The 26,536-nt window shown below is 41.0% G+C and overlaps 1 protein-coding gene across 10 annotated transcripts in view; it reads left to right on the top strand.

Annotated features, from left to right (window-relative positions):
• The window catches only part of TOM1L1 (target of myb1 like 1 membrane trafficking protein), a 67,195-nt gene that overhangs the window by 34,891 nt on the left and 5,768 nt on the right, over window positions 1-26,536 (top strand). For 9 of the 10 annotated variants that reach the window (XM_054456396.2, XM_054456397.2, XM_063655851.1 and 6 more), the window contains 6 exons: window positions 8,585-8,645; window positions 9,048-9,165; window positions 10,858-10,954; window positions 19,440-19,491; window positions 21,738-21,843; window positions 22,267-22,348. In XM_054456396.2, the coding sequence (XP_054312371.2) occupies window positions 8,585-8,645; window positions 9,048-9,165; window positions 10,858-10,954; window positions 19,440-19,491; window positions 21,738-21,843; window positions 22,267-22,348 (516 nt within the window). The remainder of the gene's footprint in view (window positions 1-8,584; window positions 8,646-9,047; window positions 9,166-10,857; window positions 10,955-19,439; window positions 19,492-21,737; window positions 21,844-22,266; window positions 22,349-26,536) is intronic. The other variant, XM_063655852.1, reaches the window with a different exon arrangement.

Here is a 26,536-nt window from a genome sequence, read left to right as displayed (position 1 = left end):
TTGTTCCTAACTTATTACTATTAATGACAGCACAGGCATCAAATTTTAAGGTGACTTGTTTGGGCACCCCTTTTTCTTCTGTTTTGGCTAACGCTTTACTCGTATCATTTATGAGCTCCAACCAGTCCTCAGTCCTTAATTTTATTTTAAAAACTGTGGTCATGGGAGGCTCAGATGGGTCATAACACACATCAGGTTGGTCATTTCCTGGGCTACATACTTTGTATAGAATAACATTATACAAACAAGTTCTTTTTAGAGTTCCAGTACACTTATAATAACTATAAAATAATAGGACCGTAGCAACCTTTTGTCCTACCTCAGTGACTTGATGTATACACTGGGAACAGTCCTCAGTCTGGGGAAGGTCAGTTGAAGTCCTTACTGTATAAGTCCAAATTTTAAGGAAAATGAGTCCCGCAATGAGTTTTCTCATGCTTCGGCCGTGCGTGGACCAGTCAGCTTCTGGGTGTGACTGGAGCAGGGCTTGTCGTCTTCTTCAGAGTCACTTAGCAGGGGTTGGCGAAGCTGCTCCTGTCCACATACTGCTCACGGTCTACTGATGTTTAAGGATGGTCTCGGAGGTTGGGCCTGCTAGAATAAACTGAGTCCAATACCTCTACACAGTTATGTTCAACTGGGCTCTCTGATACCGGGAGCAAGGTGGTGGGGTTTAGGGTGTTGCAAATTTCAATGGTTATGCGGGGATTTTCACATAGCAAGCTTTGGTACTCGGTTAATCTAGCATTTGTTAACCAATGATGTCCTTTGATATTAAAGTTACCACAGCATGGGGGGCCTTTATATTCAGGTTTTGCCTAAGGGTTAGTTTACCTGCTTCTTGTGCTAACAGGGCTGTTGCTGCTAGGGCCCTTAGACCTGGGGGCCAGCCTTTGGAAACTCTGTCAAGTTGTTTTGAGAGATAGGCCACTGGCCTTGGCCAGGGCCCTACAACCTGGGTTAAAACTCCAACTGCTGTTTTTTCTCCTTCTGACACATAGAGTGTAAAGAGTTTAGTCAGGTCAGGTAGCCTTAGGGCTGGGGCCGACATGAGTTTTTCTTTTAACTCATGAAAACTTTGTTGCTGTTGGTTGTAACAGATGTAGTTTATCTAATCTACATTTTTATTAACTGTCACCTACCAAAATATTGACTTAAATCCTGCAGCTATTTGATTTCAAGCTTTAAATTTATCTGGTATTCCTCATGGGACTCCAATTACGTCTAAATAGACATGAGAGTTGAAAGACCCATAAAGGGCTTCTCTCGCTTTACGATGTCTTATTTTTTTTCTTTCTGGTTGATGAAATGCCAAGGTGAAAGGGATAGCCAATTGGACTAAAGTACAAGTGCCACTCCAGTTATTCAGCAGAGTGCCCAGTAAAGGTCCACCACAATACCACCACACATTCGCTTGGGGATGAACAAGGGCTGACTGATTGATAAGCTCTTGAAAATTCTTAAGCTCACTGCATCCTTTCAGGTCTCCAAGGAACTCTAAGTTTTCTCCCTGTCGTGAGAGACATGAAGTGAACTTAGTGTTGGGAGATGGAGGCTGGATGGCCCTGAGGGGCTGACCCGTAGGGTGCCGGACTTTGGGATATAGCAGAGAGCTTGGCACGACTTATTACTCCAGGCTATAGAGTCCTGGAAAAGAGCTAGCATGCAGCCCATGCCTGGTCGACTGGAGGGCCACCTTAGTGGAAAGGGAACAATCTGGGCCTCTGGCCTGCCATGTGCACAAGCATAACAATTGCTTTTGTTTAACGTGCAGATGGAATATTTGATCCATTTTAACCAGGTATTTGCATCTTGGTATCCTGTCTTAATTACTAAAGTTTGTTTCAAGTCTTTAACTTCTATGATCCTCTAGTAAAATTAATGTATGGTTTTAGGAAATTATAAAAACCGGTTGGGGCAGTCTATCCTTGCTCTTTAGTGGTCCACAGAATGTTGGACCAACTATGGCATGAAAGCACTACATTGGGGGGCAAGACTCCTGGTTGGCACTGGGGTCTTTATCAAAATCTCCCTGAATTAAATGGTCCTAGTTTACTAATGCCCAGTCTGAGGAGAGTCAGGAGGGACAGAAGTACTTTTCTGAAGTAGAAAGCTGTCTTTGACTTGGCAATTCCTCACAGAGTATAACAAGGCAAGCATTAAATGCAATAGTTTGAGGTGAAATTGACTTGGTTGTGTTAATAACTAGATGGTCAGCAATAGAACAAGGAAGGAAAAAAGACTAATAGAATAGATGAAAAGAGTTAAATTTTTCTTAGCTTTAGTTTGGTAGGGTTTTCCCCTGGGACTATGGCCCACGACTCTGGAGGGGGTGGCACTTTCTTGACTCAGGTGTGATGAGTCCATCCTTTTTTTTTCTTTCATGACTTTTACAGGCAATTTTTCGACATGCCTTAACTTTCTGACTTACTACAAATATTTCTTTCTTTAAACAACCAGTTAATTTATTTCAGGACAAGAATTTACCATATCATACTCTTTTTATATAAATCCCCCCTTTTCTTTCCTTAGGATACGTCTGAACTGGTGAGGTGCGCACACAATGAGGTTTCCTCATTTTTTTTTTTTTGGTTAGCAAAGCAGTTGCCGCTACAGATTGAATGCATTTGGGCCATCCGCAGGTTACTGGGTTAAGGATTTTTGATAGGAAGGCCTCAGTGCTTTCGGGATATGCCCTTGTTTACACTGACAACAAAGTGGTTTTGGAGTGTTATAGGGTTATGGAGAATACCTTCAATTATCAATTATAGGTTTTAAATTTACCTTGGCTTTTAAAGGAATAGGGTACACCTTTTTTTTTTTTTTTAAACTGCTTGTATATCTCTCTGTTTCTTTCTCTCTTTGATTTTGTCTCTCTCTTTTTGACTTTCCTTTTGCCTCTGTCTCTTCCTCTCTCTGCCTCTTTCTCTGTCTCTCCCCTTGACTCCCTCTTTGTCTGTCTCTTCCTGTCTCTCTTTGCCTCTTTTCCTCTCTGTCTCTTTCCTTTTTCTCTCTGCTGGTCTTTCCTTGCCTCTGCCAGCCACTTATGCTGCTGTTCTCTCAACCACTGTGTGTTGGGGGCGGGGGTTCTAAAACCAGCTGTAACCAAGTGTCTATGTACAGGAACTGGTCTGGGTTCCCTGGCTTACAGGTTACCTTGTGCCATACCTTTGAAACAAGGGACCTGTCCAGGCTTCCTTCTAATGGCCAACCTACCTCTAATGCTGGCCAGTCTATCTTACACAAAGTTTTAAATTTTCCTAGTGTCATAGTACTCCATAGTCTCCTTTAAATTCTTTTTTGAAATTTTTCAACATAGTTCCTAGTAGGGTGGGCTTATTTGTGCCTGACCAACGCTTCTTCGAGAGAAAATACCATGCTCATTCCACACGCACACCACAAAACAAAGAATGGGTGAAAAGGGCACACACACGCTTTTACAGTTTGCAGCGAACCAAAATCAAAACCAAAATCAGGGTATCCAGAAATCTAAGCCAGGTCAAAACCAAAACCAAAGTATCAAGCAATCCAAGTCATGTCAAAAACAATAACCAAAGTGCTGGTACAGGCACACTGTGGGTGATCAGGCCACGCTTCCACTCAAATGGAGTAGGCAAGTTCCCAAGACCAGTCCTGTCAGGCAATTCAAACCAAGTCAAAACCAAAACCAAAGTGCCGATAAAGGCACGCCATGGATGATCAGGCCACACTTCCACTCAAACGGAGTGGGCAAGTTTCAAAGACTAGTCTTACCAAGTTTTAGATGTCCAGACTCCAAGTGCCTGTTCCTTCCCAGTATTCAGCCACTGCGTTGATCCTCCACAGAGGCCTGCCAGACACTGCTCTGGCGAGGCGTCCCACTGGGGCAGATGCCTACCCGGCAGCGCGCTCAGGATCCGCGTCGCTCGGGCTGGTCAGAGTCCCCCGCAGGGATGTTCCACAGGGCAGGCTTAAGCCGCCTAAGGATCTGCCTCGACCATCCGCCAATCACTTCGCTTCCTGATCAGGGAACCAAGAAATGTAGCAGGACAAGCTGCAGACGAAACTCCTCAGATACGGAGTTAAGGAAGGGGTTTATTCAGCAGGGGGCATCGGCAAGACTCCTGTATCAAGAGCCGAGCTCCCCGAGTGAGCAATTCCTGTCCCTTTTAAGGGCTCAAAACTGTAAGGGGGTACACGTGAGAGGGTCGTGATCGACTGAGGAAGCAGGGAGTACATGACTAGGGGCTGCATGCACCGGTAATTAGGAACAAAACAGGATAGGGATTTTCACAGTGCTTTTCTATACAATGTCTGTAATCTACAGATAACATAACTGATTAGGTCAGGGGTCGATCTTTAACTACCAGGCCCAGGGCTGTCTGCTTGTGGATTTCATTTCTGACTTTTAGTTTTTACTTTTTCTTTCTTTGGAGGCAGAAATTGGGCATAAGACAATATGAGGGGTGGTCTCCTCCCTTAAGCCTCCCAAGTAGCTGGGATTACAGGCACACACCATCATGCCTGGCTAGTTTTTGTATTTTTAGTAGAAACGGGGTTTCATCATGTTGCCCAGGCTGGTCTTGAACTCTTGACCTCAGGTGATCCACCCTCCTTGGCCTCCCAAAGTGCTGGGATTACAGGCATGAGCCACCACGCCTGGCCACCATGCTTTCTTTCTTAGCACTGAAGAAACTCAGAATTGTTACTCTTGTTTTCTGTGGAACAAATTTTTATAAGCAAAAAAAATCCAAGGAAAACCACATTGTTTTCAGTACAGTGCTGCCTTCTGGCTTTCATTTTGGAGAATTCTATTGCAAACCATAAGATCACTGCCTAAAGGCTTCCTCCAAGGGAGAACTTGTGTTTATTTGGTCTAGCTCTCAGGAGATTGGATTACTTCTGTGAACAGCTTGTTCTGACTGGGCTTTGAACCATGTGTACCAGAACAGCTGTGAAACACATCCTAAGATTCAGAGAGAAACTCTTGCCTCTTGAAAGATACTAGTCTCCTAGTTTTCTCTGGCTGCTGTCACAAATTACCACAAACTTAGTGGCTTATCCTGTGTTTTATCCACTTTTGGATGCTCCAGAGGAGAATCCATCTTCCTACCTTTTCCAACAGCTAGAGGCTGTTCACTTTCCTTGGCTCATGGCCCCTTTTCTCCATCTTCAAAGCCAACAGTGTCTAGTTCAGGCCTAATTATATCACTCCTACTTCCACTTCTGCCTCTCTCTTCCACCTTTAATGACCTTTGTGACTACATTGGGTTCATCTGTACAGTCCCGGATAATCTCCCAATTAAGGGCAGCTTACTAATGTGAACCAAAAGTATCTGAGACAGGTCTCAATGAATTTAGAAAGTTAGTTTTGCCAAGGTTAAGGATGCACCTGTGGCACAGCCACAGAAGGTCCTGACAACATGCGCCCAAGGTGGTGGGGGCATAGCTTGGTTTTTTGTTTTGTTTTTGAGACAGAGTCTTGTTCTGTCACCACGCTGCAGTGCAGTGGCGCAATCTTGGCTCACTGCAACCTCCGCCTCCCGGGTTCAAGTGATTCTCCTGCCTCAGCCTCCTGAGTAGCTGGGACGACAGGCATGCACTACCACGCCCAGCTAATTTTTGTATTTTTAGTAGAGACGGGGTTTCACTATGTTGGCCAGGATGGTCTCAATCTCTTGACCTCGTGATCCGCCCACCTCGGCCTCCCAAAGTGCTGGAATTATAGGCGTGAGCTACCGCACCCGGCCATCCACAGCTTGGTTTTATACATTTTCGGGAGACATGAGACATCAGTCAATATGTGTAAGATGTACATTGGTTCCATCTAGAAAGGTGGGACAACTCAAAGCAAGGAAGGAGGCTTCTAGGTTATAAATAGATAAGAGACAAATGGTTGCATTCTTTTGAGTCTTCGATCAGCCTTTCGTGGAATACACAATTTACGTACGTGTGAGAAGGGGCTAGAGGAATAGTCACTCATGCCTTAGTCTGGCTCAGTGAATCTGCATTTCTACATAAGCAGTAGGGCATAGGAAGCAATCGAGTTCTGTCCTTTGTCCTGTACCTATGAAGATAAGCTATCAATTTATATTGCTAGGGTGAGATTCAACAGAGCTGTTTTAGGGTAAAGATCTTAAGGCCCACAAGGAGTTTTCTCTTGGGCAAATTGTGGGAGAGGTAGGTAGCTTTTTATCTTTGTAGCTATATTATTTAGGAATAAAATTTGCCTGATGCAGTTCCCAGCTTGACTTTTCCCTTTGGCTTAGTGATTCTGGGGTCCTGAGATTTATTTTCCTTTAACACTAGCAAACTTCATTCTTTTTTCAACCTTTAATTTCCCCTTGCCATGTAACCTAACATATTCACTGGTTGTGTTTACTAGGATGTGGATACCTTTGTGAGGGTGGGCATTACTGTTTCTATCACAGTCCACTCTCTGGCCCCTAAAGATTCATATCCATCCACTTGCAAAATACATTCACCCTATTCCAACATCCCCCAAAGTCTCTGCTCATTACATCCAGGGAATAGTTGTGCAAATAAAGAAATTGAAATTTGTCACTCAGGGCTTGATCTAGGAAGGTTGTTTATACCCAGCACATAACTGACTAGAATACAAGAAGCTAATGCTATAACTAGATGGATTTTTTTTTTTCTTTTTTGAGATGGACTCTTGCTTTGCTGCCCAGGCTGGAGTACAGTGGCATGATCTCAGCTCACTGCAACCTCCACCTCCCAGGTTCAAGCGATTCTTCTGTCTCAGCCTCCCTGGTAGCTGGAATTACAGACACACGCCACCACACCCAGCTAATTTTTGTATCTTTAGTCGAGATGGGGTTTCACCATGTTGCCCAGGCTGGTCTCAAACTCCTGACCTCAAGTGATCCACCTGTCTTGGCCTCCCAAAGCGCTGGGATTACAGGCATGAGCCACGGTGCCCGGCTTAACTAGGTGGAATTTAAAACACATATTTTTGAAAAATCGTTCAACTGTGTGTGCAGATTCTGTCACGCGCGTCCGTGTGAAGAGACCACCAAAGAGGCTCTGTGTGAGCAATAAAGCTGTTTATTTCACCTGGGTGCAGGCGGGCTGAGTCTGAAAAATGAGTCTGCAAAGGGAGTTAGGGGTGGGGCAGTTTTATAGGATTTGGGTAGGTAGTGAAAAATTATAGTCAAAGGGGGTTGTTCTCTGGAGGGCAGGGGCAAGGGTCACAAAGTGTTCAGTGGGGGAGCTTCTGAGCCAGGAGAAGGAATTTCACAAGGTAATGTCATCAGTTAAGGCGGGAATTGGCCATTTTCACTTCTTTTGTGATTCTTCAGTTGGTTCAGGCCATCTGGATGTATACCTGCAGGCTTGGGCTCAGAGGCCTGATTCAGTATAAACTCTTACACTTTAAAGTGTTTAGGATCCTGAAGTCAAATTGTCGTAACAGTAATACTAGATGTTTCTAAAGCAAATCTCAGTTTACAAAGCATTTCCACATTCATCCACCTGTGCTATCTAGTTTTGCTCCTGAAAATAACTTTCTGAGGAAATAGTTCAAATGTTATTCCCTCTTAGCAGCTGGGGGACCAAGGTTCAGGAAGTCATATCCTTAGTCATGTAGCTACAAGGTAAGGTACTAACACTGACACTTAAACCTTGGACTTTTGCCTTCAACTTCTCTGGTCTTTTACATTTATGCTCCTTTACTCTCAGTGGACAAACAATGTAAAATTAAATCAGAGTTGCAGAAGGTCAGTTATTTGGTGTGTGTTAAATGTCTTATAAAAATACACAGTGAAGGCTGGGCGCGGTGGCTCACACCTGTAATCTTAGCTCTTTGGGAGGCCAAGGTGGGCGGATCACCTCAGGTTGGGAGTTCGAAACCAGCCTGACCAACATGGAGAAACCCCGTCTCTACTAAAAATACAAAAATTAGCTGGGCGTGGTGACACACGCCTGTAATCCCAGCTACTTGGGAGGCTGAGGCAGGAGAATCGCTTGAACCCGGGAGGCGGAGGTTGTGGTGAGCCAAGATTGCACCTTTGTATTCCAGCCTGGGCAACAACAGCGAAACTCCATCTCAAAAAAAAAAAAAAAAAAACCACAGTGAAATAGTAAAAATACTTTAAATATATTTGAATATTTTGGAAAATTACTTATAATGGCAAAATAGAAAACAAATAATCGCTAATAGTAAGAGTGGTTAAAGGTGTGATAGATTCATAAGGTAAAATATAGCCATTAAAAATTGTATTTCAGCTAGAAAAATTCTCACAGCATACTCAAATTAGGATACAGAATTATGTAAAGTATCATTTCAACTAAGCTTAAAAATAGATGCACTTATAGATGAAATACTGGAATAATGTTAATAGATTTAACAATTTCTGGGTGATGAGTTTTTTTTTAAATACTTTTCTGTTTTCTCACAGTTTTCTCTGAGGGTATGAATACTCTGTAAGCTGGAAAAAGGTTATTAAAAGTATTTTACTGATAATTGTGTGAGGATGAGGCTGATTGTCTTCATTCCTAAATATTTGTGTATTAATAATTGTTAGATTTTTATAGCATTTTCATATATTTTTTAAAAACACATGCATTTTGATCATTTAAACAGGTTTACTAGAAACCAACAAAGGATTTTGGAGCAAAATAAGAACCAGAAGGAAGCCACCAATGTAAGTGATTAGAAATGTTATAAAATAAACGAATGAACATTTTGCCGATTACAGTAAGAAGCAAGGCTTACCTAAAACAAGTCTTAAAAAGAGGGAGATATGCATTCATAATTTGGAGTGGTTTTAATGGTATAGATTACTTGCCTTAATAACTTAATGTTATTAAGTTAACGTTAATGTTAAACTGTTAATGTAAAGTTAATGTTATGAAGTTATTAATAAGAAGCAGGAACCTATGTAGGTGGTGAGATGGGATTCATACTAATGTTGCCCATTGAGTGGAGAATTCTTCCTTAAAATGCATCCAAATGGGATCCTCCCCTCTACAAAGGAGAAAGTATGGGGAGAAAGCTGTGAGAAACTACATGACACTTTTTTTTTTTTTTTTTGCTTTGTTTTCAGACTACCAGTGAGCCTTCTGCCCCATCTCAAGATCTCCTCGACCTAAGTCCCAGTCCCCGGATGCCTAGGGCCACTCTGGGAGAACTCAACACCATGAATAATCAACTTTCAGGCTTAAGTAAATAAACACTCAGGTCTTTTCAGACCAGCTGAAGAGCTTGATGTGAAACAGTTCTCCTTAATTACGTGATTAAATACCACCTAAGAAGGACTGAAGTCAGGTTGAATGTCAGAGCGCTATGTTAGGAGATGTGATTACTTCCTGGCAAATGGTTGAGTCAAACCCAGTATAGCAATGGGATGTGTCTGGGCGAGGAGGTCCTTGAAACTCATCCTACTCACTTAGAATCTCATGGAATTCACCTGGCCTGCTTTGTAGAGGTTGTTCAGCCCAATGGCCAATACTTAAAGTCTACTGTGAACCTACACACTATTATCATTGGGTTTTTCTGCTATACCTCAGCATCAGGTAAGGGAGTAGCTCTGATGCAAGCGGAGAAATTCAGGGATTACAAGGTATGAACTAAGGGTTGTGAAATGTAGAAGGAAAAACACAGGCTTTAAAGTCAGAGAAGTCCAAGTTGAAATGCCAGTTCTGCCGCCTCTCAGCCACCTAACTTTTGAGAGTCTCACTTTATAAAATGGGAACAATGATTGCCTTAAAGGGTGGTTGTCAAGGTTAACAAACTAATGTTTATAAAATACATTGTAGCAAAGCTTACAATGTATTTTATAAACATTTATAAAAGAGTTACCTATCTTACCTAACTTGTTATCTTCTGCTGTCCTTATTCCCAGCAAAGGTTTGGTAAATTACAAAATAAGGATGATGAAAAATGCTGAAATCCAATTTTGCCGAAAGCAGTTTGTTTTTCTCATATGTCATCTGCTGTTTCTGGAGTAAAAATATTCAGTATCACTGAATTTGTGGTTTTCTTAGAACTTTACTTAGTTCTAAAATGTTGGCTACTTGTTTATGTAGGTCAGTGGGATGTGTAGAGTCAGTTACATTGGAGAGTTTTCCTGAGTTTTTAATTGAGAATTTTCAGAGAGGGAAGTAATTATTCCCTTTAGGGTATCTCACTTAAGATTATGGCCTGGAGGCCAGGCACAGTGGCTCACACCTGTAATCCCAGCACTTTGGGAGGCCGAGTCAGGTGGATCACCTGAGGTCAGGAGTTTGAGACCAGCCTGGCCAACGTGGCAAAACCCTGTCTCTACTAAAAATACAAAAATTAACCAGGAGTGGTGGTGGGCGCCTATAATCCCAGCTACTCAGGAGGTTGAGGCAGAAGAATCACTTGAACTCAGGAGGTGGAGGTTGTGGTGAGCCAAGATTGTGCCACTGTACCCCAGTCTGGGTGACAAAGTGAGACTCCATCTCAAAAAAAAAAAAAAAAAAAGAAAGATTATGGACTGGAGCTTGAGATGAAGGTAGAGCTCAGTATGTACTATAACTTTTTACTTTTGTGCTAGGCAGAACAAGATGTAAAATCCTTTCCATTCTGGATCAGCTTGGGATTTTAGAAAATACAATACAATAATATTTGTTACCCTTACAACAACAACTTCTCATGGCAAGGAAATTCTTTCTCTCTCTACCTATCATAAATGATGCTTTTTAATTTCTCTTAGAGCTAGGAAATCTCATGATTTTAGGGTGACAGAAATACCTAAATTAATCTCTTTTATTTGGTGGGTTTTTCTTTTTTTTTTCTCTTTTTTCTTTTTTTTGTTTTTACTGTAGAAAATCCAGCATAACTGACTGACAAAATGTTTTAAAGCCAAACAAGTCCATTTTGTGTTTTAGATTTCAGCCTTCCAAGTTCTGATGTAACAAACAACTTAAAACCCAGTCTTCATCCACAGATGGACTTGCTAGCCTTGGAGAATACAGAGATACCCCCGTAAGTATGTCAGTGACACTGCAGAACTAATATCATGGCATTTGGATTCCTTACAATTAAGAAAACCTGATGGCTGGGCGCAGTGACTTACATCTGTAATCCTAGCACTTTGGGAAGCCAAGGCATGTGGATCGCTTGAGCCCAGGAGTTTGAGACCAGCCTGGGCAACATGGCAAAACCTCATCTCTAGTAAAAATACAAAAATTAGTTGGGCATGGTGGCATATGCCTATAATTCCAACTACTTGGGAGGCTGAGGCATGAGAATCACTTGAACCTGGGAGGTAGAGGTTGCAGTGCAGTACAGGTTGTGCCACTGCACTCCAGCCTGGGTGACAGAGCAAGACCCTGTTTCAAAAAAAAAAAAAAGAAAACATGACAAAATAGCAAAAAATAGAGACTTAGACAGTCCTGAGTGAGAATCTCAGCACCACTTCCTGCTAGCCATATAACCTAGATGAGCTATTTAGCCACTGTAAATGTTCATTTTTCTTCTAAGAATGTTTTCTAGGATTCTTACAAAGATTCAGTGAGATGCTATATGCAAAACTCCTAATATAGCACTTTGTACATAGTAAGCCTTCAATAAATTGTCTCTGTTTATTTTTAAGTAGTAACAGGACATGGGGGAGAACAGGGGAAATACGATGATAAAGGAGGCAGAAGAGCAATGAGGTTCAAAATTAAGAGTAATGGCCCCATCAATTACAGGGCACTTGCTGTGTGGCAGGCACTCAGTTAAGCTATTTTTATTTCATCTAATCTTCACTAAAGTACTTAGGTCAGTGATGTTACATCAGGGTCTTGCTCTGTCACTCAGGCTGGAGTACAGTGGCACCATTATAACTCACTGCAGCCTCAAACTCCTGGGCCCAAGGGATACTCCCACCTCAACCTCTTAATAGCTGGGACTACAGGTGTGCACCACCATACTGGGCTAAGCTAATTTTTAAAATTTTTTGTAGAGATGGGATCTCACTTTGTTGCCCAAGCTGGTCTTGAACTCCAGGCCTCAGGTGATCCTCCTGCCTTGGCCTCCTAAAGTGAGCCACTGCACCAGCGTGTTATCATTATTCCCATCATACAGGAAAAGAGACTGAGATTTCTTGGTTATTTCTCTATTGAAGGAACTAGAACTTGCCCAAGTTTGTATAGCCAGTAAGTAGCAAGTCTGATGGACTGATAGTCCAGTATTAAAATTGGACTAATCAAACCTGATGGAGTAGCTGGAACCTCCTGAGTAGCTGGAATTATAGGAGTATGCCCCAATGCCCAACTAATTTTTGTGTTTTTAGTAGAGGTGAGGTTTTGCCATGTTGCCCAGGCTGGTCTCAAACACCTGGGCTCAAGCGATCCACATGCCTCGGCCTCCCAAAGTGGTAGGATTACAAGGTTTTCTGATAGTCCAATATTATAAAGAAATATTAATGACCTATAAACATATGCAATGATGTTCAACTTATAGAGAAATGTAAATTAAAGTCTAATAAGAAATTGTTTTCTACTTCCCAGGTTGGCAAAAGTCCCAATATTTCATAACATACTTTGTTGGCTATGGAAAGACAGTTACTATGACAAAATTATGTACCTCTTATAGGGGCAAGTGGCAATATCTATTAAAATTATAAATGCATTTATTTCTTTGAATCTGCAGTCTTATCTGTAGAAACTTATACCGCACTTATACACAGTTAGGTGTTTACAAGATTACAAAATACACAAAATACACAATTAGGTGTTTACAAAATGTTGTAAAGACAACATTTTGGGCAATAGCAAGTAATTGGAAACAACTCAAATATCCATCAGTTGGGGACTGGTTAAATAAACATCTGTACAACATATTACTATATAGCTGGGGGATAAAAGTAATAATCACCAATATATTTATTGCTAAGTAGGAAAAAAAAGGTGCTAAGTAGTGTGTGTGTAATATATTGCATTTGTGTAAGAAAGTTGGAAATAAGAATATATATTAATATTTGCCTCTATTCACATAAAGAAACAAGAATGATACAGGAAGGAAAAAACTGAAAAAGAGTGAAAGAGTGGTTATGTAAGTTCCAGAAGAGGCAGGATAGAATAAATAGCAGTTGAATTTGCCTTATGCCAATGTCAATAGCTTTTTTCCTTTTAAGTGTATATGTTTTAGATAATAGGCAATATATTTTCATTATTCAGATATTAAAACAATATAAAAAGTTGTATAAGACAATTCTTGTTCATTCCCTCTTCATCCTCCCTCTCTCCTTTTCCCTAGTGTCACGCTCTACTCCCACCCAGATAATTACTTTGTTAGGTTCTGATTTATCCTTCCATAGTGTCTTTAGGCAAATACGAATATGAGTTTCTTTCTCCGTTATTCAATAAAATGCAGCATACTATCACTCTGTTCTGAACCTTGCTTTTGTTTTTCACTTAACATATTTTGGCAGTGTGTTTGTATCAGTGGATTTAGATTTTTTAAAAAGTTCCCTAGTGTTTTGTTTAAATACTTGTGTACCCAATCACTGAATTACTTTTCTATATTTAAAAGGGGGAGGGGCAGAGGGAGGAAAATGAGAAAGAAGAATCAAACTGGGAAGAAAAAAGAGCAAAATATAAGGGAAGAAGAGAAGAAAGGACTCATGTGTTGGGAAATGATTAAGTGTCAATGGCTCTCTCATGAACCACTGAGTTAGGTCAGTATCTTTGGTTGGCTACCTCTTGTCTTGGCTACATACAATACAAGTAAATGTTGAAATGTAGGCAGATTGAAGTTGCTTGGTAAATAATGTGGTTTAAAGTAGCTGATTCTGTTTGCGTTATCTTGCTAATCTTGTTGGGTAATGTGAGAAAGAATAATACAGATAAAATCCCAGTACAACAAGTGTCTATAAAATTCACTAAAAGTCAAATTTCAGCTAATAGCTGCCTGTTTTAATCTGTAACCTACTTGGATCTAATAATTCAGTATGCACAAAAATCATTTGGGTGACTGTCAAAATGTCAAATTGCTGGTCCCCAGAAACTCTGATTCAGCAGCAAGAATCTAACATGCATTCCAGGAGGATCATAATGCAGTGGTTTTCCTATCATACATTGAGAAACCCTATGATGGATATCTATACCAAGATTCGAGGGCGTGTACCTAGTTTAAATCATATGCCTAAGATCACTTGTGAGAGGCAAAATCAGCCATTAAAATGTCTTACAATGTTAAGATTTTTTCTATCCCTTTGTGTTTACAGTTTAATTTATTCACCATCACAGAAAAAGTGGGTGATGCAGTTTTTCATAACAGAAAGAATCCTTAAAAAACAATAACAAAGAAGACAGGATAAAAAATAGGTTTTTTTTTTTTTTTTTTTGAGACAGAGTCTTGCTTTGTCGCCCAGACTGGAGTGCCGTAGTTTGATTTTGGCCAACTGCAACCTCCACCTCCCAGGTTCAAGCGATTCTCCTGCCTCAGCCCCCCAAGTAGCTGGGATTACAGGCACCCGCCACCACACCTGGCTAATTTTTTTTTTTTTTGTATTTTTAGTAGAGACCTGGTTTCACCATGTTGGCCAGGCTGGTTTCAAACTCCTGACCTAAGGTGATCTGCCCACCTCGGCTTCCCGAAGTGCTGGGATTACAGGCATGAGCCACTGTGCCCGGCCCATAGGCCATATTTATGGCCCACTTACTAACAGGCAACAAGCTAAGAAGTATAGAAATGCTTACTAATTACTTAACAAACCTATGAGGTACGTGCCACCATCATTTTCATTTCAAACATGAGGAAACCAAGGCTGAGGAAGATTAACTTGCCAGCGGTTGCCCAGCTAGTACTGAGACAGGATTCAAATTTAAATGGGATTCAAAATCAAATTCTGATTTCAGTAACTTCTTTTTGTTTTTAGTTTTGTACTTTAATTTTATTTCTAAAATTTTCATATACTAAAATTGACCTTTTTTTTGGTTTGGTGTACAGTTTTATTTATTTTAACATACGTATAGATTCAAATAACTACCACCACAGTCAGGATACAGAAGAGTTCCGTCACTCAACAAAACTCCCATGTGTTATTCCTTTATAGTCACACCCTTGTACCCTGACCCTCAATCTGCAGCAACCAGGAATTTATTGTTATAGTTTGTCTTTGAGAATGTCATCTAAGTAGAATTATACAATACGTAATCTTTCTAGAAGAGATTGTATTAAGTTGGTATTCGCTTTATGTGTTTTGAAGCTCATGCATTCAGCTATGTTGGATCTTATTGGTTGATTGAGTCTTTTGTCATTATGTAATGCCCTTCTTTGTCCCTCATAATTTTCTTTGTCCTGATGTTGATTTTGATAGTAATATAGCCACTCTAGCTTTCTTTTTTAGTGGTTGCCTGGTATATTTTCTTCTGCATTTTACTTGTAACTTAACTGTACTAAAAGATTAGAAGTTTCTTAGAAATAGCCTATAGTTGGTTCATGCATTTTTATGTATTCTCATAATTTATTTTAATTGATATGTTAGGCAATTTACATTTAATTTAATTGTATGTAGAGTTTAGGTCTACCGTTATATAGTTTTTCTATGTGTTCCTTTTTTTCTGTTTCCTTTTTCCTGCTTTCTTTTGGATTATTAGAATATTTTTAGTGCTCCATTTTAGTTTATTGTGATTTTGACTGTATCTTTGTATAATGGGGGGTGTGTGTGTGTGTGTGTGTGTTTGTGTGTGTGTGTGAAATAAAGTTGCTTGGTAAATAATGTGGTTTAAAGTAGCTGATTCTGTTCCTGTTATTTTGCTAATTTTGTTAGCAAAATATATATATGTATATATATTTACATATACATGTACACACACATATATAAAGAGAGTTTGCTTTAGTGATTGCAGGATGCTTATTTTTCAGTCTACCTAAAATCAATTCTTTACTACTTGAAAGTAAAAACCTGGGCCGTGTGTGGTGGCTCACGCCTGTAATCTCAGCATTTTGGGAAGCTGAGGTGGGCAGATCACGAGGTCAGGAGATCGAGACCATCGTAGCTAATACGGTGAAACCCTGTCTCTACTAAAAATACAAAAAATTAGCTGGGCGTGGTGGCAGGCACCTGTAATCCCAGCTACTCAGAGACTGAGGCAGGGAAATCTCTTGAACCTGGGAGGCGGAGGTTGCAGTGAGCCGAGATTACAGCCACTGCGCTCCAGCCTGAGTGACAGAAAGAGACTCTGTCTCAAAAAAATAAATAAATAAAAGGAAGTAAAAACCTTATCACCATATAGATTCCCCTTTTCTATAATAGTTATCTTATATATTACTCCTCTATACGTTGAAAAGAAACCACTAACAGATGATGTAATTTTTGCTTACAACCCTGAGATATATTGTAAAGAATTCAAGAAGTGGCCGGGCATGGTGGCTAATGCCTGTAATCCCAACACTTTGGGAGGACGAGGTGGGTGGATCACTTGAGGCCAGGAGTTTGAGACCAGCCTGGCCAAAATGGTGAAACCCCATCTCTACCAAAAAATAGAAAAAATTAGCCGGGCGTGGTGGTGTGCATCTGTAATTCCAGCTACTCGGGAGGCTGAGGCATGAGAATTGACTGAACCCGGGAGGCAGAAGTTGCAGTGAGCCAAGATCGTGCCACTGCACTCCAGCCTGGGCGACAGAGCAAGACTCTATCTCAAAAAAAAAAAAAAAAGAAAGAAAAAAAAATTCAAGAAGAGAAAAATAGTCTATTATATTTACTCAATGTTTACCATTTCTCTTACTATTCTCTTCTGGTATAATTTCCCTTCTCTCTGAAGAATTTTCTTTATCAGTTCTTTTAAAGCAGGTCTATTGGCGGTAAAGTCTCTTAGTTTTACTTCATGTGAGAATGCCTCTATTTTGTCTGTTCCTGAAGGATATTAACAGTGAATACAGAATATGGGGCTCACACTTCTATTCCTTCAGCAGTTTTAAAAGGCTGTACCACTCTTTTCTAGCCTAAATGGTTTCTAGTGAAAAATCTTCATTCATCTGAGTTGCAGTTCTTCTATAGATAATATATTGTGGTTCTGTCTGCTTTAAATAATTTTTCTTTTTATCTAATTTTGAACAGTTTGATTACAATATGTGGGGTATGGATTTCTTTTGTTTCTTTCTCTTGGGGGTTGGCTGAATGTATTAGTTTCCTGGGGCTGTCATAACAAATGACTGCAAACTGGGTAGTTTAAAACCACAGAAATTTATTATCTCACGGTTCTGGAGGCAAGAAGTCTGAAATTCAGCCGAGTCACACTCCCTCCACAACTATTACGGGGAAATCTGTTCCCTGCCTCTTCCAGATTCCGATGACTTGTGGGTACTCCTTGGATTTCTTACCTTTGGTCATGTCACTCCAATTCTTGCCTGTACCTTCACCTGGCTTTTTCCTGTATGTGTCGCAAATCTCCCTCTGCCTTTCTAAGGTGATTTGTCATTGGATTTATGGCCCACCCAGATAATGCAGGATGGTATCCTCATCTTAAGATCCTTAGTTACATTTGCAAAGACTATTTTTCCAATTAAGATAACATTCATAACATTCACACGTTCTGAGAATTAGGACATGAGCATAGCTTTTGGGGGGCCACCATTTAACCACTAATGGAACTTCTTGAATGTGGTTTGTGGCTTTATGTCTTTCACCAAACTTGTGATGTTTTTAGTCTTTCTTTTTTTCAGAACTACAGCCTTTCTGCTCTCCTGCTGGAACCCTGATGACACAAATTTTGACCTGTGCCATTGTCTCATAGGTGTTTGGGGTCCTGTTTGTTTGTTTCTTTGTTTTACTCTTTGCTTCTGTTTAGACTGGACACTTTCTGTGATTTATGTTCAAGTTCACTGACTGTTTCCTCTGTCATTTCCATTTTGCTATTGAGCTCATTCTGTTAAGTTTATTTTTTTAATTCAGTTATTGTCGTTTTTAGTTCTGAAATTTCATTTTGGTTCTTTATATCTTGTGTTTTTGCTGAGACTTTCTATTTTTCAGTTTTTTTTTTTTTTTTTAAAGATTGCAGTTCTTTGGAGCATGTGTACAATAGCTGCCTTAAATATCTCTGAGATAATGTCAACATCTGTGTCCTCTTGGCATCGATATCTGTTACTGTCTTCTCGTGCAAGTTGAAATTTTCATGATTCTTCATATGCCTCATAATTTTGGATTCTATCTTGGGCATTTTTAATGTTTTATTAGGAGACTCTTGGTCTTAATTTAAATCATATCAAGAATGTTGATATTTTGATTTTAGTATGTAAACAACCTGGCTAGATTCATTCCACAATTTTAGCCTTCTTCTATGGGCAGTGGCTCCAATGTCAGCTACATTTTCAAAGCCTTTGCAGTGCCATTCAAGTATGTCTCATGTATGTTCCATCCTTTGGTCATTCTAAGGTCCAGACGGCAGGTTGTTTGTTCACTTCTCACCGTTTTTGGCATCGTGACTGAGATGGGATCCATGCATGCCCAGGTCAGGGGGTGAGCTCAGTATTTCATAAACAACTTCATGAGGTTGTTTTCCAGAGTCCTCCATCATCATGATTTATCTGGTACTTTCTAGTTTCCTGGGACTCCCCTTTTTGCTTCTCCAGTCATAAAGCTGGAGCTTTAGTTACCCTATGATACCACATATTTCCTTGACTATGCTTATGTCTGTGACTAAATGGCAGGACAGAAAGGAAAAAAGCTGTGGGTATCACAGCTCCTATTGAAGAGGAAGATTCTTCTCACTGTTTCAATTTCCTACAAGTCCCATTGCCTCTGCTGTTGCTACAGCCACTTTGGGGTTGCCTGTGGTTTGGGTTGTGAGAAAACAGAGAGAAGAGAACAAAAAAGGGACAAGAGATTTCCACATTCTGAGTGTTAGGATTGTTCCCCTTTCCTGCTTCTTGAGTGAGAATGAGAAGCTTTCTCCTAGAGCTCTGTCTGTTCTCATTGATGTCTGGGGTTCAGGCTGCATTGCATTTGGTCAGGAAATATGAAGGGGCAAAAAACGGTAAATTCACCAACAGTTCAGTGATACTTGAATTCTGGTCTTCTTTCCCAATCAGGCTGCTCCTATTATTCAGAGTCCTCAAATACTTGCTCTATGCATTCCATCCACCTTTAAGTGACATTCAGTGGAGAGACAGAGTGCAGTACGTTTGCTCCGCTTTATCCTGGACCGGAGACCTCACAGCTTTCTTCTTAACCTGTGTTCTATACTACTACTCATCCTTTAAGAAACGACGGGGTGGTAGCTACTCTGATGGAAAGACTAAAGGCTCTGTTCTTAGTGTTCTGTGCACACTCCACAGTCTCAGGGCTCCCACCACCCATGGCATCATAACCTGATGTGCACTAAAACCAATTGTTTTATAAATAGTTATTACAAAATGACATTTTATGCAATCTGAAGGTACCTTTTAGGTTTTGTTTTTAGACTAGGAAAATTATCTTACTTTTTGCATTTGTGTTCTCACTGTAGGGTAATCGTTCTGTGTTATCACACTATCCTAGGTTTGCCCAAAGGACCAGCCAAAACCTCACCTCAAGCCATGCATATGATAACGTAAGTAACAAAACTCTTTTCTAGCAGTGAATCTAGTCAGCAGATTATTGTGGCCAGAAGAGAACTCATGGTCATTAATTCCCATGTTCTGCTCAGTATTGTGTTGATGCGCAGCCCCTGTTAGCAAGATGGTTAAGGATCAAAATTTTTTTGGAGTTTGTATTTGCTATCTCCACTTCCTTTCCTTGTATTCTCTTTCACAGACTTCAGACATGCTCTTCTACCACTCTATGGACATAACTCTTGTCAAGGTCACTGGTGACTTTCTGTATTGTGAAATTTAGAACTGCAGTTCCATAGTCCCTCATTTTATCTAATTTATCAGCAACAAATGACAAAGTTGATCACTTCCTCCTTCTTGCACACATGGCTTTCAGACACCAGTCACTTTGGTTCTTCTCCTGCCTCACTTTCATTTCTTCTTCATCTCTTTTGCTGGCTCTTCCTCCTCTACTGACCTTTCCTTGTTGGAGACCCCAGGGATCAGGCTTCAGACTTCTCTATCTACATTCATTCCTCTGTGGTCTTTTGGTCTCATATCTTGAAATAACCATTCAATTTTTGACAACCTGCAAGTTTGTATCTCTTGTAGCCCAGACCCCTTCTCTAAACTCAGAACTCATATATCTACTTTCCACTTAATGTCTCCTCTTGATTTCTTCCTAGTCTCCACTCTCAACCTGCGTTTCCTGCAGATTTGCCACCTCAGTCAATGGCCACTCTACTCTTTGCTGCATAGGTCAAAAACCTTGGGTAATAGTGCTTGACATCCACCTTTTTACTTTTACTTTTGCCTTTTACTTTTAAAATATGTCAATTATCCAGCCACTTCTCACCACCTCCACTTCTGCATCTTAGTCCAAGTCACCATCAGATGGACATTGCAGTGACCTCTAAGGGAAGCCCTGTTTCAACCTTTGCCTCCTTTTGCATCCCTCCCACCCACCTCATAATCTGTTCTCAAAACAAAAACGGGGGCATTCTTTTTTAAAAAGTAAAATCATATTATGTCACTCATTTGCTCAAAACCCACCTGTGATTTTCTTCCTCACTCCATTTTACTCAGTAAATGCCTGAAATGCTGATCTGACCGCACCTGTCACCTCTCCAGGCTCACCTCCTGCCCCTCTCTACCTTGGCTCACTCTATTCCAACCACACTGGCCGCCCCCACTTCAGAGACTGTGAACTTGTGTCCTCTCCAGTAACCACAAGACTCACTTTAGTCAGGCTCTGCTTAAACGTCCCCAGTGATGAGACATTTCCTGACCACGACTTATTAGAGCAGTATTCCACCCCAGTCTCTCTCCCACCCACTACTCTGCTTTTATATTAGAGCACATGCCATTGGATATCTGTTCACATTTGTTGATTGTCTGAGTCATGAGGGGAGGAACTTGGTCTGCTTTGTTTATTGCTTTATTAATAGTGCCTGGCAGCTGGTAGGTGGCCAGGATATATTTGTGGAGTGAATAAGGAAAATTATGAGGAGAGATATTTCTAATTAAGATTTTAATATTTTATCAATCCTGATTTTGTTGTGTCACTGAGTGCCTCTCTGTAGATTTAAAATTTTTTTTTCCTACTCAAGGCTGAGATTTTATATTCAGAGTGAAACAACAGAGAATCTGGCCTGAGCCATTGAATCTGCTTCATTTTTAAAAGCAATATGTGTTTTTTTTTTCACAGTTTCTATGGGAAATGGGGTGCATTAGGCATAAAACCAGACAAAAATATAGTAAATTCTTGTTGTTTTTGAGACAGGGTGTCATTCAGTCACCTAGGCTAGAATATATAGCATGATCGTGTGATCATAACTCACTGCAGCTTCAAACCCCTAGGCTCAAGTGATCCTCCTGCCTTGGTCTCTGGGGTAGCTGGCACTACAGGTGTGAGCCACCATGCCCAGCTAATTTTTTTTTTTTTTTTTTTTTTTTTTTGTAGAGCTGGGGTCTTGCTGTTGCCTAGGCTGATCTTGAATTCCTGGGCTCAAGTAATCCTCCCGCCTCATCCTCCCAAATTGCTGAGATAACAGACATAAGCCACCGTGCCCAGCAGAAAAGTAGTAAATCTCATAAGTGATTATCACCTAAAAAAACTAAAGTAATAATTAAAAACGACTTCTTTCTTGTCCAGTTCAAAGTATATGGTTCTTGGAACAATGTACTTGGAAGTGTAGGAGTCTCACTAATAACAGAAAAGCTTAATGTAGAATGTTTATATGAACATGTGTTATGCTTTCTTCAGTTTCTGGAACATTCAAATTCAGTGTTTCTACAGCCAGTTAGTCTACAAACCATTGCAGCAGCACCATCAAACCAGAGTCTGCCACCTTTGCCCAGCAATCATCCAGGTACATGGGACCTTATTATTTGCATCAAATAAGGAAACTTATGAGAATATATGAGTCTGCCAGAGATCTCATTGGTAACTGAAAATAGGAGAAATTAGAGGTGCTCTTTTGTATTTTTAAGCTAATGAATCAAATTCAGGGCAGATACCATTATGACTGACTTAGAAGAGACTGTAAAAATGCTTGTGTTAAACTGAGTATTGTGTTTTGAATGCTAAGGTAAATGAATCTTTAGTTGAGGTTTGGAAACTTTTTGTTATATACAGATTTATTGAACTTGGGAGTAGCATTGGAACACCAGTCTGTTTTGGTTGTGTTTATTAGGATCTAATATTTGAAGTCTAAATTATAAAAAGAATATCAATTGCGTGTACTCCTCGAAAAGCACAATGTATGTTTACTGGTCTCTTTTTTTGCCTAAAGCGATGACAAAAAGTGATCTCCAGCCACCTAATTACTACGAGGTAATGGAGTTTGATCCCTTAGCTCCTGCTGTCACTACAGAGTAAGTCATTTACAAAATGATTAATTTATTTTTTGTCTTGGTTCCCTTTGATAGCAGAGCTAACAGGTCTTGGTTGTACATTTAACTTTGTTTAGGTCTTGGCAGAAATTGATGGCCTTATTAAAAATGCCTTATGAGGTTTTATGGCAGCTGTTACTCTTAATGGTCTTATCATTCCGGCCTTGTGACTAAAAAATAAAAATGCTGGGGTTGCATGTTAAGAAATAACTGGAACTAACATGCTTAATGGACTCCTCATAGATCCCTTGGCAGAAAGTCATGTTCTCTTTAGCTTGAGAAGGGTACTAGTCACTGATTGGTGACATAAGTTTATGCCACATTGATGGAATATTTTAGCTGCTCTTTAAGAACTGATCCAAAAAAATCTTATAACTTGTTTTTAGTCTTCTAAAGCATTAGTACAACAATTACTTTTTACTTAAAATCCTTACAGCAACATTCTTTTATGATTTCGTATTTGTCAAGATATATAAATATTAATGGAATGGTAAGGTCATAAGAACTTTAATATACTTTGAGTGACTGAAGGTTACCCCCCAAATTGTTAAAAATTATTAAAGGACGTTTATTGGAAATCATTGTTCAGAAACTGACAGACTACAGACTGTATCTTGCTTGCGGTTTTTTTTTTGTTTTTTTTGTTTTTGACCTGTGCAGAATTTAAAATGTGCATTTTAAAAATTAATTGCTGGTTTGGGAAACTCTCAACCATGTTTTTCCTTGGCTCTCACTCTTATATAACAATGAATGCAGAGACTTCTGTGACCCCCAAATATGTGAGGATTTATCTCTATCAGCAGGCAAGCAATGAATTCTACAATGGACACCAGCTGGGTGTCCTGTGATTCAATTCCAACGCCATCTACCTGGAGATAGTGTCAGACCCCACAGGTTGAGAGCTCAGTCCCCACCACCCCCACACCTCCCTCCCCAGACACCAGTCATAAGCCTGGGCCTCTAAACTTAGGACTGACTGGCTTCAAGTTGGGGTTCCCATGACTGCCTCTTTGGGTTTGATTAGTTTGCTGGAGCAGCTCGCAGAACTCAGGGAAATACTTACATTTACTGGTTTATTACAAAGGACATTGCAAAGGATGCAGATGAAGAGATGCACAGTGCGAGGCATGCGGAAAAGGCCATGGAGTTTCCGTGCCCTCCCTGGAGTCCCACCCTCCACGTACCTCCACGTGTTCAGCTATCCAGAAACTGACCTGACTCACCCCCAACTCCAACCCAGTCCTCTAGGGTATTTAATGGAAGCTTCTTGATGTCAGCATTCCTTCCCCCAGGGTATAGGGCAGGACCCTCTCTAGGGAGGCTCTTATGACCCACAGTCAAAAAGGTGGGCGATTAGAGTGGTGCCTTGGGGCAGGTGAAAGGAGGACTGGAGAAGGTTAGAGAGATTCTGCTTCCAGAGGCTGGCTCCTAAGGCCTGACACACCCAACATTATAACAAAAGAGTGTAACAAGGGCTATGGGAGTTGTGAGCCAGGAACCTTAGACCAAAACCAGTATGTCTCATAAGACCACAGTTGCCAACAGCTGAAAACTCGGATATTTGAAAATAAAAAATCTAGACTTCTAGATCATTTAGATACTCTGTCAACACAAAGCCTGAATTTTTACGTGCTAGCTATGGGCTGGGGCTGAGTAGTAGCTATCTCCTTTACACAGGTAGGCTCTGCAGCCCCTCAGGCCCTGTTACCACCCAAAAAACCCAGGGTTCATTCACCTGGATAGTAACAGATATCTGACTCTCCACAAGGACACAGGTTTTGATCAATAGGAATTTTATTCTCTGAATATCTGGGGCTGAGAGATGAAGTGGGATTAAAGTACTACTCGGCTTTTGGGTCATCTGGGTCCCAAGGGGTGTAATTCTGGAGGCATTCTTATTATCAATTCAGGAATGCTGATGGATTTTCATTAGGGCCTTGTTCTATTTCTCTGAGATTTCCCCAATTGACCAGGGGCTGGCTTGCTTCCCTTATACCTCTGAGAAGCATATTGCTATAATGATGAAGCCGTTCTTGATTCTTGTCATCACTGGGGTCCCAGTTTGGGTTGGCTATTGGGACTGACACCTCAAGGGGCCAGGTCACCAGGTTATCAGCACACATATTGTCTGCCTCCTCCTTAGTTTTGGCCATGGTGACAGATTTATCTTCTGCTGTAAGCAGGGTTGCTGTTACGGTCTGCACACCTGGCCAGGTAGGGTTATGTGTGGAGAATATTCTCCATATGAGAGTTACGAACTCTTGTGGGCTCACCCATAAGCCCTTACTATGGGATTTCCAGTTATACAAGTCAACAGTTTTAAAAAACACATAGACCCGAGCAAAACTTCTTTCTCCAACAGGCATGCTCTGAGTGGCAACAGTCACCCTCCAGGGTTATATGCATTCCCACTATGAGTGATGCTCCCTGGCAAAGAAGAGTACAACAGTGGCCTGCTATTACCATAGCAGGAGCCACAGCTGGCTCTGCAGTTTGGAGGGCCCGACAAATACAGAACAGGCCCTTGCTTTTCCCTGGAGGTGCAGAGGGCACCATTTCCAAGAAGGTGGACTATGCCCCTGTATTGGCCAAGGTTCCAGTCCCCAAGTAGAGTTAGAGGGCCTCACTTCTCTTGGAGGGGGAAATAAAGGGACTCTTCTTACTTGTTCCCTTCCCTATAGGCCCCCACATGACTGATGCTTCCTCTCCAGAGGCTTCTAGAATTGGCAATATAGTTCCCTTTGGCCAATTTACATATTCTGCATTTCATCTGCAGGGCAGGGTTTTGATAGAGGGCCATAAAACGTTGGGCCATAAAACATTGCATATAGGGTATTTCTTCCCATTTACCATGTTTCTTGCAAAATAAGTCCAATTGGAGAATTGCAGTAAGTGACCCATGTTCAGACCATCTCTTCTGATCTCCCAGGGAATACTGGGGCCAGGCTGTATTACAGTAATATATCATTTGCTTTTTGGTCATGTGTGGATATGCAGTTTCCATTGCCAGAGGAGGCACCCTAACAAGCTCTCCTTCCAAGACCTAGTTCACAACATTCTAGGGTCTCTACACACAGTTTGAGGGGCTTCCAAACTCTGGAGATTAATGATGACACAAATCCCACAACTCAGCTTGAATACTTCTGGTCCTCTTTGCTTGCCACCATGCAAAGCCATCCGGAGGTCCTGGGAAGCTGAGAGGATAACAGAGATTTCCTTTCCCTGGATCATGTTCAGTCTGGGCAGCCTCCCAGGAGATCTCATGGAGACAGTGAAGTAGTTCTGGATCCAACTCAGGTGGTGGGGAGGTAGGTAAATCAATCGAGTGAGGTGTTTCCTCAGAGAAAGCACACACACTGTTCATGTAACCTTTGTATCACTGCATTCTGGTTCCAGGGATCATGATCCCACCAAAACTGCCCCCTTTGAAACTTGGTCTCCTCATCAAACTAACAGCAGTCCTTCTGTGACTGCTGCAAAACAAAGCCTGAATTTTAGGGGCTGCCACAGACTGAGGGTAGAGGAATCCAGACTTCATATTCATTCAGGCCACAGACAAGTAAGAATATTGAGCCCTACAATTATACCAGATTGGGAACAAATCCTGAAGACAAGCATCTTTGTCTTTGTGGTGGGGATTCCCCTTGTTAAAATGATGGTGATGTCTCTCAGTCTCTCAGACCTGAAAGAAGGAACTTCTTTTTCTCAACAATCCTGGATCCCTTGACCAAGGTCCCAATCCTGACAATCCAGAATCCTAATGATCAAAACCCAGACCACTCTTTTAGTAGTTCATGGAGCTGCTGCTTCGAAGAAGCACCGAGCAAAAGGTCTGGGCTCTAAGTAGCCGCTTCCACTCTCCCAGAGAGGTCTTGTGGTGCTGGTCAGTGGACTACACTAGACACCAGGTCGGGGGTCCCAAGGCCCTTCTCTAGTCTCCCTCTTGGCAACTGAGGTGAGTTGGCCCAGGCATGCTTCCAATACCCCACTGCTTTGCCTGCCAGGAGCCTATAAGGGAGGTCAAGTCTGGGCTCAACCCTGGTCTCATCTGGGGTACCAGACTTGTTACCCCTAAAAAAACCTGAGATTCATTCATCTGGTAATAGACAACTCTCCATGAGAACACAGGTTATTTTTTTTTTCTTGACAGGGTCTCACTGTGTCACTCAA

This window comes from Pongo pygmaeus, chromosome 19, assembly GCF_028885625.2.
Source record: "Pongo pygmaeus isolate AG05252 chromosome 19, NHGRI_mPonPyg2-v2.0_pri, whole genome shotgun sequence".
In the NCBI taxonomy this organism is placed as follows: Eukaryota; Metazoa; Chordata; class Mammalia; order Primates; family Hominidae; genus Pongo; species Pongo pygmaeus.
The sequence above is the reverse complement of the archived record's forward strand: the minus strand, read 5'-3'. Positions and strand labels throughout refer to the sequence as shown.